The 15,954-nt window shown below is 35.5% G+C and overlaps 1 protein-coding gene across 4 annotated transcripts in view; it reads left to right on the forward strand.

Moving 5' to 3' along the window:
* adcyap1r1a (adenylate cyclase activating polypeptide 1a (pituitary) receptor type I) overlaps nucleotides 1-15,954 on the forward strand; it is a 31,365-nt gene that overhangs the window by 8,863 nt on the left and 6,548 nt on the right. For all 4 annotated transcript variants that reach the window (XM_079612791.1, XM_079612789.1, XM_079612790.1 and 1 more), the window contains 7 exons: nucleotides 7,436-7,543; nucleotides 8,082-8,182; nucleotides 8,880-8,977; nucleotides 9,914-10,046; nucleotides 13,993-14,146; nucleotides 14,377-14,437; nucleotides 15,824-15,893. In XM_079612791.1, coding sequence (XP_079468917.1) covers nucleotides 7,436-7,543; nucleotides 8,082-8,182; nucleotides 8,880-8,977; nucleotides 9,914-10,046; nucleotides 13,993-14,146; nucleotides 14,377-14,437; nucleotides 15,824-15,893 — 725 coding nt within the window. The remainder of the gene's footprint in view (nucleotides 1-7,435; nucleotides 7,544-8,081; nucleotides 8,183-8,879; nucleotides 8,978-9,913; nucleotides 10,047-13,992; nucleotides 14,147-14,376; nucleotides 14,438-15,823; nucleotides 15,894-15,954) is intronic.

A 15,954-nucleotide genomic window follows, 5' to 3' on the forward strand; every position in this document is an offset into this window, starting at 1 on the left:
GGTGAAAGTTTGCATGTGGAATTTCAGTGTTATTCAATAACCACCACAATGCAACTTAATAACCAGAAGCGCAGTGCTGTGCCATTTGCATTTATATTGTCATTGTTATTCTTTCAGCAAACTCAACTTTTCTTTTCAGACATCAGCAGTAAATAGAGTTTTTTTCCTTTTAGACTGGTTTTAAGCTGGTTGTTTCAGTGGCGAATGGTTTGTGTTGGTTTGTGATGGTCCTCTTTAGACTTTTTCAGATGTACAAAAATGGCACAATATGTGAGGTGAAATCTGGGTTTTAAATGTACACTATAATTCAAAAGTTTGGGCTTAGTATAAGAAATTAATATTTTTGTTCTCCAGGGATGCATTACATATCAAAACTGACAGTAAAGACATTTATAATACTACAAAATATTTCTGTTTCAAATAATTGCTGTTCTTTTAAACTTTCTATTCAACAAAGAATCCCAGAAAAAAAGTTTTTGGGGTGAAAAAAGGGGTGAAAACACGTCGCACAACAGTTTTCAACATTGATAATAATCATTGATAATAATCAAATGTTTGTAATGAAGCTGAAAAATCAGCTTTGCATCACAGGAATGCATTACATTTGAAAGTATATTCAAATAGAAAACAGTATTTTGAGTTGTACTGTTTTTGCTGTATTTTTTATTATTAAATAAACCCCAGTAACCCCAGTTATAATACAGGTGAAACTCGAAAAATTAGAATATTGTGCAAAAGTTAACTTAGGTGAAACTAATATATTATATAGACTCATTACATGCAAAGTTAGATATTTCAAGCCTTTATTTGTTCAATTTTTGATGATTATGTCTTACAGCTTATGAAAACCCCAAATTCAAAATTAGAATATTGTAAAAAGGTTTTCATAAGCTGTAAGCCATAATCATAAAAATGATAACAAATAAAGGCTTGAAATATCTCACTTTGCATGTAATGAGTCTATATAATATATAATATATTAGTTTCACCTCTTAAGTTGAATTAATGAACTAACTTTTGCACAATATTCAAATTTTCCGAGTTTTACCTGTAACATATAATGCATATGTTATCTATAAATTGAAAACACCTTTAGACAGTATAATTCATTAAAACACATGACAAACAATCAGTTTCAGATCCAACGAGGAATCTACTATAATGTGTTTTTACTTTGGTAACAATTATTTATGGTAAGATACAGTGCATTATAACATACATTATGAATACCTCTTAATAATGCATTGTACATAAAGGCTTTAAGTAAAGTGTTACCAATTTTTTCCACAACAGTCTTAAATTGAAAATGCACCGTGAAGTGCAAAATAAACTAGCAACTTTAACAAATGTGATGTACAAGGAGGTACAACGTTTGGCTTCGTGTGTTGAGGCACATCTCCCTCACGTTTCACTTCAAACCCATTCAATTCTTGGCAAGTTTTAGCCATCCAATCAGCATCCTCTGGGGGCGGTTAAGCTAATTAGACGACAATAGTACCCTCAACCGCAACGGAGAGCAACATGCTTACCAGCTGAGAATTAGGCGTCAGTTTCAAGATATGTGAAAACCATTAAAACTGCAGTAATTGAAGACCTTGTTATATTGAAAGCTCTTACTGGAAGAATGATGTTGTAGCTGCAAAATACTCATGCTCACTTATCGCTGACTGACATGGTTTTAGTGAACTCAAGGTAAATCTGAGACAGAGACCTGCAATTTACACCTTTTAATGCATTTGATCAATTGGCATGGCCTAAGAAACTTCTGTTGTGAAAAATGTAGTTGGAAATGTGTGCTTATGTCATCTTTCTTTAGAGTAAATGCTCCTTGGTTTGATATTTTGTGCATATAATGCAATTTTTACACGTGACTTCAGTGTCCGCATACTTTCAGGGGTCACGTCTCGGAGTGTTTCGGAGGAATGACCTCTGTGTGGAGCCTGTTTACATCTGCTTCATTGATCCTCATCCTCTCCTGTTCCTTAAAGCACAGCGGGCTCATCGCTGCGCAGGCAGAAAATCATTCAGCCGGAAATAAAACAGCCACGTTTGCAAGAGGGGGGAGAGAAGGAGATTGACAGACGCAGACAGAGAGAGAGAGAGTGTGTGAGAGAGAGAGAAAATAAAAGAGATAGTGTGCGAGAGCGATACTAGTGTCGTTTGGACCATGAGCGTAAGCAAGACAACACAGCTACAAATAATCATCATTATTGCTGTCAATTGACAGATGTACAAGGAAGCAGAATCAACTATTTTTTTATGATTTTCTTCTTGATTCATTATTTGTTTGGGTTAAAACAGGGTTGTTATTATAACTAAAACCATAAAAAAAATGTGTTACTTGAAATAAAATAAAATAAAATATACAAAACTATCCCCGGTTTCATATAGACAAGGCTTGAAGGGTTAATTCACCCAAAAATTTATATTTTGTCAATTACTCACCCTCATGTCGTTCTAAACCTGTAAGACTTTCGTTCATCTTCAGAACACAAATGAAGATCTTTTTGATGAAATCTGAGAGCTTTCTGTCCCTCCGTTGACAGCTACACAACTACCACTTTGACGCTTCAAAAAGTTCATAGAGATCGTAAAACGAACCCATATGAATTGAGCGGTTTAGTCCAAATTTTCTGAAGAGACGCGATTGCTTTAATGATGAAGATGAACATAATGAATTTAGGCTTTTATTCACAAACATTCATCAACTCACACATCAGTTGTGATAAATGGATGATCAAGCATGTTTGCTTGACGTACAAGAACCAATGAGGTTCATTCTTGTGTTACACATAGCGTTTGAGCTTCTGCAAGAACCAATGAGGTTCATTCTTGTGTTACGCAGCACGTTTGAGCGTCAGCAAGAACCAATGAGGTTCATTCTCGTGTTACGCATCACGTTTGAGTTTCAGCAAGAGCCAATGAGGTTCATTCTTGTGTTACGCATAGCGTTTGAGCTTCAGCAAGAACCAATGAGGTTCATTCTCGTGTTACGCATCACGTTTGAGCTTCAGCAAGAACCAATGAGGTTCATTCTCGTGTTACGCATCACGTTTGAGCTTCAGCAAGAACCAATGAGGTTCATTCTTGTGTTACGCAGCACGTTTGAGCTTCTGCAAGAACCAATGAGGTTCATTTGTGTTATGCATCACGTTTGAGCTTCTGCAAGAACCAATGAGGTTCATTCTTGTGTTACGCAGCACGTTTGAGCTTCAGCAAGAACCAATGAGGTTCATTTGTGTTACGCATCACGTTTGAGTTTCAGCAAGAGCCAATGAGGTTCATTCTCGTGTTACGCATCACGTTTGAGCTTCAGCAAGAACCAATGAGGTTCATTCTCGTGTTACGCAGCACGTTTGAGCTTCAGCTAGAGGTTTGTTCTCGTGCTTCAAGCAGGTTCGGTTGACCGTCTGTTTATGTTCGCTGATCAATGTTTATTGTGAGTAAAAGCCAAAATTTAAACTGTTCATTTGTGTTCTAAAGATGAACGAAAGTCTTACGGATTTGGAACGACATGAGGTTGAGTAAACAAAATTTTAATTATTGGTGAAATAACCCTTTAAGCCTAGTCCCAAACTAAAATGCATGTTTGAGCTGTTTCCATTTAAAGCAACTTGCACGGATATATCTTTAAATATATCAGTGCCATTGTTTTGTCTCAATGCACACACGTAATTTTTCTACGGCACGTTTATAAAGCTACTTAAATGTTCTAATTGAACTAAGGCCTAATCCTGGTTTAATATAAGCCCTGTCTGTGAAACCAGGCCTAAAATAGTTCCTCAATGATATAATAACACTGCTACCAAACGATCAGACATTTTACACAGAATTGGGATAAACAAAAATCTTCAAAATATCTTAATATGGGCTATAATGTCAAATTTGAAAGATGATAAATGGGAACACTTTTGAATTAAATGTATGCAAAATTAGCTCATGTGACAGTGTTATTCAGGCTTTATTTATATATGATATAGTTTTATTATACTATTGTAGTATTTATTAATATTTTGATTATAGTGTTAGTTTTTATTTCTTTAAAATATGTTTTATGTAGCCAAGTGTATTTTTATGTCAGATTTAGTTTGAGTGATTTTAGTACTTCAACTTATATATTTTAGTCAGTTGTAAAGGCATCTTTCCATTGTTCACATTAAAAGAAAAAAAGTTTTTCATATATTTTATTTTAGCTTTATTTCAATTACTGAAAGTGATTTTTAATAGTTTTGCTTTTAGTTATACTACTGTTTCGTCATTGCATTATGAATGCTTCTTTGCATGCTTTAAAAAAAAAAAACTAACAGTTTATTCTATATTTGTGTTTAGTTGAATCCGTTTTGAAATGTTCTTTAGTATGACTGACGCTCTAATGACGTTTATGCTAAAACAGCAGTATGCCCTTTGGGCTCATGACTCATCAATGACGTCACACTTTAATTAGTCTTCGAGTCCAATCGCAAAATCTCACCAATAAACTGATTACGATCTTAGCAATGACCTTTATAGCAGTGAGTCAGTCTCTGATATGAGCAGATGTGTTCATCTAAAGCGGTTCGCTTTCGAGAGTTTTCAGAAGAAATGATTCAGAGAGTCAATATTCTGTGTCAATATGAACACTTTTATCTGTCTGGTTAGTTCACTATTCTTCTGTCTCTCTCCTGCGCTCCCCCGCCGGTTTAGCGAGCTCTCGTTTGGCCTTTCACGTAATTGGCTTTATGTCCAGATTGGTTGGAGATCTGTGCGAAAGAACATGTGCCATCTGACAGACAAAACCCAGTGCTCTCCACTTTCACTTCACATATGAACTCTCATATAGAAACAACAGACAGGCACACAGCCTATATGAGAGTTAATATGCGAAGTGAAAGTGTGTGCGGAGAAACTGAACGTTGCTCTAGAGCGTACATCAAACTTAATGTACAACTTTTAGTTAATCAGGCTCTTGGCCAAAGTAACTATGACTTCATTCCATCCTCTGAACAACAGCGTGATTCATTGTTCTTTTCTCATGTGAGTTAGCAAAACATCTAACAAGATGTTCATTAATTATAATCATGTGTGTGTGTGTGTGTGTGTGTGTGTGGGCTTAGGTAAACCCTACATTATGGCAATATCTGAAATCCTTGTCCCCATTTTCTGGTCCCTATGAGGAAAGCAGCTTATGTTTTTTGAAAATGTAAAAATGCAGAAAGTCTAATGTGATGGATAGGCTTAAGGTTATGAGATGGAATATACAGTTTGTACACGTTTGTGTGTGTGTGTGTGCGTGTGTGCGTGCGTGCGTGCGTGTGTGCGTATTATTTATTTGACTGTTTTTATTTATTTTGTTTTTATAGTATTAATAGAATTTATTTATAGAATTAGCATATTATTAATTTATTCATTCATTCATTAATTTAATTTTGTTCGTATTTGTAGTCTTCATTTTGAGACTCAGTGTTTATTTATTTATTTTTAGTATTTACTGTATAGTGTTCAGATCTCTGCCGTTAGTTTGAGATCTGAGTTTGACACATACAAGTCTCTTCTGAAACTCTGGAGATGTTTGTTTTAATTTCTACTGTTGAAAACCAGTTGAAATAGTGTTTCAATCTTGAATTTTTCTCTCATTATACAACAGAATGAAACGGTTTGCAATAGAATAAATGAATGTATCATAAATGCTGTAACGTCTGTCAGACTTCGAAGTCTGCCCAGATGAAGAATAGAAAAAGACAGTGCCACCGGACTGGTAGTTCCACGAGTCTTTTATATATTTCCTCTCAGTCAAACACACTCTTCACATACATGCCAGAGAGCGTATGTTAACAGGGAAAATGAAAACACTCTAAAACACGTTACAAATCAAAGTGAAAGTAAACTCAGTAAAATAACATAACAGTCAGCAGTAGAGCGGTCATCTTCCTCTTTGCGTGAGCCTTCTCACTCTCACTCTCACTGTGCGTGCGTGCGCGCTCACATACGAACAGCGCGCCTACAATAACGTACACCATAGAAGGCATCTTAAAGACATATTAACATTCATGTCATGAACACTATTTAACACTAGGTGGCCGTTACAATGCTTCTATGTTAATGAACAGAAATAGACACATTCAAATCAAAATCTGCCGACGTTTCATTTCAAAAGCTGTTGTTGATGTCCTGACGGCATCGAGAATCTCCACGTTCTTTCCTTCATCTTTTGCAACCTCTCTTTGCCACTAGATTGAGCGAGAAGCATTTCTGTAATTAATTCTAGAATCATTTCTGTAATGAGCTGAGGGAAACGAGGAGTCAACTGCAGTTCTGAATGTGATGGATTCTGATCCATATCACATATTGATCATGTTCACGTCCACGGGCAGGCGCTGAGTCACAGGAGCCCGTGCTGGTGCCCCCTGCTGGTTACATTCATTCACCTTGGCTTCCCCTCAAGAGCTAATCTTAGAAAGGCCTCGCTATAATTGAGAATTAAACACAGACATCTGCTATAATGTCAGGAGTCCAGATGTAATTCGGCATTGGTGTTTTCAGGAAGACTTGGTTTTATATGCTTTATAAGTTTGTTTTCAGTGCAGTCCTACAAAAGTAATGTTGTGGTACAGATACTGTTTCAGTATGAAAAATGAAACCTTACTGTAAACTCTTATCTATCGAAGGTAAGGTTTCATTTGTTAACACTACATTATTTAACATGAACTAACAGTGAACAATACTTCAAGCATTTCTTATCTTTAATGTTAATTTATTTGTAAACATTGTGAACTAACAGGAATTTAAATGATTTAAAATATATATATTGCTCAGTGTTACTTCATGTTATCTAATGCATTAACTAATGTTTACAAATGAAAACTTACCGTAAAGTGGTACTCGCTCATTTTATTATGTTGTATAATGTCCAATATGCGCAACCCCCTTTTCCCTGAGCATATTATTGCTATTACAATCCTATTACAATCCTCTATAATAAACAGTAGATGCTCACATCATAAAGCCTGTTTTTTTTTTCACAGATGATTGCATTTAAAATATATTATTTGGGGTTTAAACCATTTTGCCCAAATAGAAGAAAAAAATATGAGGTACAGTATATTTAATGGATATTAACAAATGAGACTTTATTGTAAAGTGTTACTTATAGCAATTTGCTTTTGAATTATTCTTATAATCATATATACCATGCTATTTACTTGGTACTCTAGGGTAGTTCGTATAATACCATGGTTCATGTTGAAAACAATATATGGTACAATAATAAATCATTTGCAAAAATTGTAATGATGCTGTAAACTTTTGAATTTTTATTTGAGTATTTTTTATTCATTACCATACTTTTTTTCAAAGAGGCCTTTAAATCTCTGGTAAAAGCAGTCCCAACACATCAAAAACAACCAGCGTCTGTCAGATGTGAGGTGTGCTAATGTGAAGATTGTTGTGTTGTTTTCAGAGTGTCCGTGGGAGTGGGACAATCTGACCTGCTGGCAGCCGGCCGACGTCGGGGAGGTCGTGGAGGTCAACTGTCCCGAGCTCTTTGATTTCATGAGTCCAGAGGAGGGTGAGAGACATTCATATATTGAATAAATACTGCAAACAAGATGAATAAATACTGCTCATTGTTAGTTAATGCATTAACTAACAATAACTTATGGGACCTTATTGTAAACTGTTACCAACATATTTTGGTATACCTAATATATGTAATTTATTCCTGTGATGCAAAGATGAATTTTCAGCATTATTACTCCAGTCTTCAGTGTCACACGATCCTTCAGAAATAATACATTTTGAGAAGAATAAATAGTATACTAAAAATGAGTTAAATATATAAAAGAGTTAAACTATAAATCTGTATTTTGTATCTTGTCAAAAATAGTTTTTGCCCTTATGTATGGTGCAAAACAGCAACAAACAGTGAACTTTAGGCTATAAGTGAGATCACGAGTCAATATAAATGTATGTGGTGATGTATGTATGCTTTTGTTCTAGCAGTTCTGCTGACAGCAGCACAATTCAGCAGTTGCTTACAGGTTTTTTTTAAGTGAGAAACACATGTGATTTATGGTTGTTCTGGTTGTTGCCCTAATGCTTTTCAGGGCTTGGCAAGATCAGCAGAAACTGTACCGAGTTCGGTTGGTCTGAACCGTTTCCACACTATGTTGATGCCTGTATGATAGGTTACAACGCAACCAAGCCTGTGAGTATTTCATCTGACTAAAATCTTAATGATAGAAAGCATTTGAATCATGATGGTTATATCCACCATAGTTATTTAGGGTTATAAGAGACCCCCATTATTTAAAGGTGCAGTAAGCTATTTCTGAGAAACTGAGAAAACAGACCCCGAGGGTGTGTTATTTCTGCTCCATACGTGAGTAACATTGGTTTTATTATGTTTCACAGAACCAAGATATGCTGTTGTTGTAATGTTAGCTATAGTAACAGGACAGTTTTGAGCATCATTGTTTGTCTGGAGCTAATGTGTTGCTAGCGACTAACAACCAACTTTTGCTTGTGTACTGGATGTTCATGTTTTGTTCTTCCTTTGTCATTCGTTCACTTTTGTTTTTCATGAAGCATTATTTTACTTTGTTTCAGCTAGAAAGAAACATCCACTCTTGCATTGTGTGTTCATACATTTGGGGGGCGGAGCAATGAATGTCAACAGTGTTTCTCAGAAATTGCCGACTGCACCTTTAAATTAGACCAATTCTTAAAGTAGTGGTCATTTCGTATTTGCATATAGTATTTTACTTTCTTCATGTAATTTGTGGTAAGTATTTACTCTAGGACAGTGCATGCTTTGTATTCAACTCAAAGAAATGGAAGAAAACTAAAACCTTTGCAAAATGGCTGCTAACCAAAAGCAATTTTGTTTTTCTCTTCCCTTCAAGGACATGTACTACGCATCTGTGAAGGCTCTCTACACGGTGGGCTACAGCACGTCTCTAGTGTCTCTGACCACAGCTATGGTCATTCTGTGCCGGTTCAGGTCAGTTTGAAAGCAGTGTCAACATTGACCTTTTCATAATATGCTGTTTCTCTTGAGAATGTAATTTTGTGCTGGTCACTTGAGGAAGATTCAATGGAAAAGTGTCCAACCTGCTTGCAAAGGCCTCTTAGCGGGAATCTCTCGAAAACTGTCAAGAACATGTCATATTTGTCAAGAATTGTGACATTATGTTCAACAATTAAGCACATTTTTACCTCTGGTCATATATATACTGTATAAAAAATAATATTAATGAATCGTTTGTCGATTCCTCCTTAAATGAATCGCAATCGGTTAACCGAATACTTAACGTGAAATTAAGCATATATCATGTATCTTGTTTAACACGTTAATTTTGCCATTATTTGCTATATCCAGCAATGTAAACTATTAATTTTGAATTAATCGTACCGTAACATAAATCAGTAACATTATTTTTTTAAAGATTTATATATTGATCAAACTCTAAGTACACGATGAATGTTAAAACATGGAGTTACCATGATATCTTATAAATACAGGTTACATATTCTTTATGCAAAATATAATTTATTTTTTTCTCTCTCTCTTTTCTTTTTGGTGTGTATTATCACCCAGATTTTTTTGTGTAAGATTGTCCCCATAACTTTCAAAAATACAGTTTTTCAATTAGAAAGAAAAAGGATTTTACAACCTGGTTCAATTGAAGAAGATTTTCGAGATGTACAATGTACTTTGTTTTCGTTTTTTTGTACGGTGCTTTAAAGTACCCTGAAACCAAATAGAGTGATCTGAAGAACCAATGTATAATGTAAATTATTATAAGATGCTACGGACTTCAAAGAAGCATTGATGAGTGTTTACACAGTCATTGATACAGACCCTCAGCTTCCCACCCAAATTAGAATTTCAATCTCATATATTGGCGTAATCCTTCCTTTGAACGTCTGTCAACAGGAAGCTTCACTGCACCAGGAACTTCATCCACATGAACCTGTTTGTGTCCTTCATGCTGAGAGCCATCTCTGTGTTTATTAAAGATGGGGTTTTGTACGCAGAGGAGGACAGTGACCACTGCTTTGTTCACACTGTGAGTAATGCACATCTGCCATTTTGTTTTTAATGCTAATGAATACAATGACAATTCTGATTAAATTATGTTCGCTAATACACAATGAAGCCATTTTATTTGACATCAAGTTGGGTTCCACTTTATTTCGATAGTCCACTTTAGACATTATACTAACTATAAGTAACTTTTCAACTATGTCAACAAACTCTCATTAGAGTATTAGTAGACTGTCAGTAGACTGTTAGGTTAGGGTTAGGAGAATAAGTTGACTTGTAGTTGCCAAGTTACTTGTAGTCAGTAGAACGTCTGTTGGGGGACCAACAAAATAAAGTGTTAGCAGATATTAAGCAGACAGTCTACTAATACTCTTATGACAGTTAGTTGGCATGAAGTTGCAAAGTTACTTATAGTTAGTAGAATTTCTAAAGTGGACTATAAAAATAAAGAGTTATCTAAAGTTGAGAGCACATCACCAGCTAAATATTACGAATTTCTTTTGCACTTACGCTTGTCGACACCAAGCCAAATGGCAACATGGTTCGGACAACAACGGGCCGTTTTAGAGCGACGACCAACTTAGTTTTTTCATTGTGTTTCCGCACCGTTGGCTCTAGTCGGACGCTGCCGGGTTTTTTGGACCGATTCAACATGAAGAATCGGTGTCGGGCCGTCGGTGAGAGAGAGAACTCTGATTGGCTGTTCAGTTGCTCAAGAATAAGAGAAAAAGTGATGAAAGCAAGCAAAGAAGTCATGACGGCACTGACAGAAGGCTGGTCTAATTTTACGTCATCTTACCTGAGCATTCCACTGCGTGAATATTTTAATATTAAAGGAGAACTCCGGTCAATTTTAACATTGAGCTCAATTTTTTGTAAATTTGGAGTGCTGTCAATACAGAGAACAATGACAAAAATCGGTGTTGCCTACACTGTGTTATCCTCTTTTTAAAATTTGCACCCTATTGACTTGAATGGGGTCTAATTTTAAACCTGCTTTTATTTCTCTTATCATCCTTGATGTGTCATACAAGTGCCCAGTCATGTTGAGTGATTCCTTCAGAGTGAACACGAGTGAATCTGACTGCAGTAGATGTGAAAGATATTCATAAAAATGATGTTATATCAGCCAGCGCACATACCTGTATTTAGTTCCTGTTTTCGGTCGAAGTCCAAAGTAGTCGATTGTCGAGTTCACGCGCGTGATCATTGGTAACTAAACCTATGCGCGTGAACTCGACAATGAGCTTTAACATGAGCGGAGTGGAATAAAGACCGTGATCAGCATGATTTATGTTCAAAATTGTAAGCAAGCGCTGCTTTGTTTATGGTTTGTGAACCTGCAGTCTTAGTTTGGGGAATATAGACGAATATATCTGCTTAAATAGACAGTTACCTTCTTTACACGCAGGCTAGCTTACAGGCGCCTGAAGTTCTTTCGGTGTGTTCAAGCACAGATTGTTTTTCCCCCGACGCATGGTGACAACACAGTCGGCTTTCATCAGCGCTGGTTCTTTGGCGTCGGTTTGGTGTGTCTCTACTTTAAGACATACTGCTGCTGTACAGATAGACTATATGAAAGTACTGTACCTGTAGCAGATTTATACAGGTGGAGCTGGGGAAGGTGGAGGGTTTAAGAGGAACTTGCAAACTGCAACAGCAAACACCGACCAACTGTTTAAATGTTGAGCAGCAAGCTCATTGGCTGCAGATGCAACATGAACCAATTAGCTTGTGCCGTGTAGTTAATGATGTAATTGTCAGCGCCATCTAGAGTTTCATGACAGAACTTGCTGTTTAAAAGTGAAACGTTTAATGTCCATAGCTCAATAGTTCGCTTGAAAAATAACTCTAGAGAAGAGCATTTTGCTAAATATATTACAAATTCATTATTTTTTGTTTAACCTTTTGACTTCATTAATTAATGTTTAAAAATAATTGATAACAAGTTTTCATGAAAACAATTTATTTTACAGTCACCATTTAAACGTTTATATTTCAACAAGGAATTGTAGTAGAAATATAATTATATAAAAATATATGCCTTATGTGCAATTTAATTGTTTATATACAACTCATTATTTATTTGAGTGCTGATTATTAAATACATTTGATGAAGTAATTATATATGTTATTTTTCGGCTAAATTAAAACTTTAATTTCGGTTTCGGTGTCTCTATAAGCTTTGCTTTCACAATGAATCGCCCACAAACGGATACGTATGAATATGAGACTGAACTGTTGGTCTTGGATGCCATTTGCATGTGAAACCCACAGACTAATAATAACTCGATCCGTTTATGTTCAAGCCCACGTTCTGCAGCAACATGTTCTGTTTCCCCCATCTGTGCCTGACAAACAGCTGTAATTATCATGAAGCCGAGTTCAGCGAGCTCTGGAAATATTCCATTATTTCCATATTAGCATATGAATAGCTTATCAAAACGTGCACGCTCTCATTATACACCTGAATGAGGGCTTTGAGCTCTTTCCCCCAGCCAATCAGAGGCCGTGGTAATGACATCACTTAGCTTTGAATCGGTTCAGAGGGCAACTGATGAACATAAAGACTTCAGGGTGTTCTGACACATAGCGGCCTACGTATATATTGTGAATTGAAATGTACAGTGTACATGCCATCTTTCAGACCGAAGGATGCATCACTGATCCAGATGCGTATAGCTGCTTTAAGCTGGTCATTGGGCTTGTTTGATGCATTACCTGGTTAGCGCACTTTAAACCAGCAACACATCAGCTATGTTCTTAATAACCAGCTTGACCGACTTAAACTTATTTAACCTGAGGAGGCTTTTGATACTAATCATCTAATCTCTAATTCATACTAATTTCAGTTTTTTTGCAATCAAATAATTGCACGATGTCCTAATTTTTTGTTGTTGTTTATGTTGTTGTTGAACATCCTCTTTTACTCTAAAATATGTCAGAATAGGAATTAAGGTGAACTTTGGACATTTTAGTAGTGGTCAAAATATTGAAATTTCACTTATTTCTCATTTTCTAGAAATTAAAAAAGGGGACAATATAGATTTGTGTGTGTTTTTGTTTTATAATTTTTTGTGGGTTACATTATTATTATAATTAATCATTTGTATGATGTTTGCGACTGCGAGTCAAACTGACCCTAACTGGTTTTGATACAATTCGCCAAAAATCACACCATAAAAAATAGTAAATTGCAAATAATAATTTGTTACATTTATATAGCGCTTTTCAAATAGCAAATAGATCAAAATTATACAATATTAAACTTACGACTTCCATTACAAAAATTAATCAAATAAATGAGTGCATTTGATCATAAAAAAAACTGTATATAACAAATATTTTTTTTAATTTTAATTTCAATAACTGTGAATGTATACTGTATACAATTATTTTCCCATTTTAATGTTTTTGATTTTGGAAAATAATCTTCACTGTCCCAATTAATGCATATTATTTAGCAATTTAGGGTGATTTTAGAACAAAGTATGTTTTTTGGCTAATGTAATTGTTGCCAGTGTAATTTTTCAGTTAATTTTGTTTTCATATTGTGGTGTCTTTTCTGCCAAATATCAGACCTTATCTGACAATGAAGTATTATTGTATTGTATCGTATCGTTAATACGTGTTGTTTGTGGGAACTACTGTGTTGTGAGGGTGGTAACATTTAAAATTCTGTACAAAACATTTGCATTGCCTGTTGTATAGTACAGTATTACTTCAATTTAACATGAATAGTTAGTATGTGACTACCTTGAAATCATCATTGATGATCAGATAGTATTGCTCTGATAGTCCAGGTTTAGTTTTTCACGGCTAAAGTAGCGGCATGCAACCAAGTTATTATTTACAGGGTGTTTTGAATGTGCTATATATCTCCGGGTACAGGACACTGAAAACTGTGACTATGAGGTCGCCTGATGGGTTACTAACAGGCTTTTCTAAATGTGTCTCTCTGTGTTCAGGTGGGGTGTAAGGCAGTGATGGTGTTCTTCCATTACTGTGTGATGTCAAACTACTTCTGGCTCTTCATCGAAGGTCTCTATCTCTTCACACTGCTGGTGGAAACCTTCTTCCCCGAGAGACGCTACTTCTACTGGTACACCATCATCGGCTGGGGTATGTCACAGCGATGCATCATACGAAAGCGGATTGTTACGTGATTGATTATGCGTCACACTCATAGATATGGAAGGAAATGGAGTGCAGCGTCTGTATTAACTGGCCACTGGCTCTTTATGATGTGATTTGTTGTGCTGGCATATGTAATACATTAATATTGACGGTCTAAATGCATTAGAGAACAGCTTTGAGGTCTGACAAATTTCCTCTTCCTCTCACACTTGCAGGAACGCCCACCATTTGTGTGACCATATGGGCTGTTCTGCGTCTTCATTTTGATGATTCTGGGTACGTGTAATGCCGCATAAACAAAAAGTGATATACTGTAATTGTTGCTTTGATACCTACGCAGATGCTGGCACTGAACTGCACTATTAGCATTCAGTGTCACTAGTCACAGGAATGAGTCTATGTTTGGAAAGGAATACAAATGTAAAAAAAAATGTGTAATGATAATTGCACAGTATATACTGTATATTGCATACTATTTAAAGCAAATGTATGCAGTATGGAACAATAAATGTTTTAAATGAGATTATACTACTTTTGTTACATAACCTCACTATGTTGCATGTTTAATTCGGCGAGTGCCAGATCTGATGCACATGGTTTAATCCAAAAATATGTTTTTAGTCAGTAATGAGTTGGACATGATCAACATGTAAAGGTGCAACTCATTTTACTTCTGTAATGTGATATAATAATGCACAATATGACATTTGTTAACCCTTTAAGGGCTGTATCATATCTGATATGCAAATGTTTTAGGCCTTTAAATTATCATGAAGAAAAACAAAACTGTTGTACACAATCTACTACATGCCTTCTGTCCACCTTTAGATCATGGTTCACGTGTCTTTTTGCTGTGAATAACTGATTTTTATAAAGTAAATGTAAGAATAACTGTATTTTTATTCATATTTCACAAATGGACAGAAGCAACTTGATTATCAAAACATAATTATCTTTAAAATCCTGTTAAAATGTATCAGATATGATAGGCTACATCAGGCTTTTGAGGAACGTTTATTTGTTCATCTCTCAATCATCATTGTATTGCATTGCATTATATGATAAAACTACAGAGCTTTGATAATAAAAAACGACTGATATTTATATGCATTTTGTGTAAGAATCTGCTATGATGTTATAAAGATCTCATTCATTTACATTACAAGCTACCAGAATCTCATTTTACTGTTTGGCCATATGAATATCAGTATCTGCACCAAAATAAAATTGCGGTGTTTTTCCTCCTCGAGTATGAGCTCCATATTCTCTCTATATGAGTCATAAAAGCCTGGTGTATCAAATATGTTACTCAACAAAGAACACTAAAACTTTTTATTTAGATTAAAAATATATACATATACATTTTGTCTAAATGTTCAATAAATTGGAATCAAATTTTCTAACTATAATTTCATGTCAGGCTTTACAAGGGTAAGACAATGAAAATAAATAGGGTCAATTTTGATTCGAGCACATTGCATTGTGTGACAGTTTTCCAGGCAGTGTGTGCGCTGTCGAATAATGTGCATTTAGGCAAATGTAGCCGGGCATCTGACACATACTGCAAGCTATTCTCTTTCAAAAGCATGCAACTCTTAGCTGTTAAATCATGTGACCGAACGGACCAATGGCCAGTTTCTTAAATCAATTGTATTTCTGCAGTTGCTGGGACACGAATGATAATACTGCCCTCTGGTGGGTGATCAAGGGACCTGTTGTGGCATCAATCATGGTAAGCCAAGAAATTTGAATAAATAAATAAAAAGATAAATAATGGATAAATAAAACATATA

Source organism: Phoxinus phoxinus (assembly GCF_949152265.1).
Source record: "Phoxinus phoxinus genome assembly, chromosome: 5".
Taxonomy (NCBI): domain Eukaryota; kingdom Metazoa; phylum Chordata; class Actinopteri; order Cypriniformes; family Leuciscidae; genus Phoxinus; species Phoxinus phoxinus.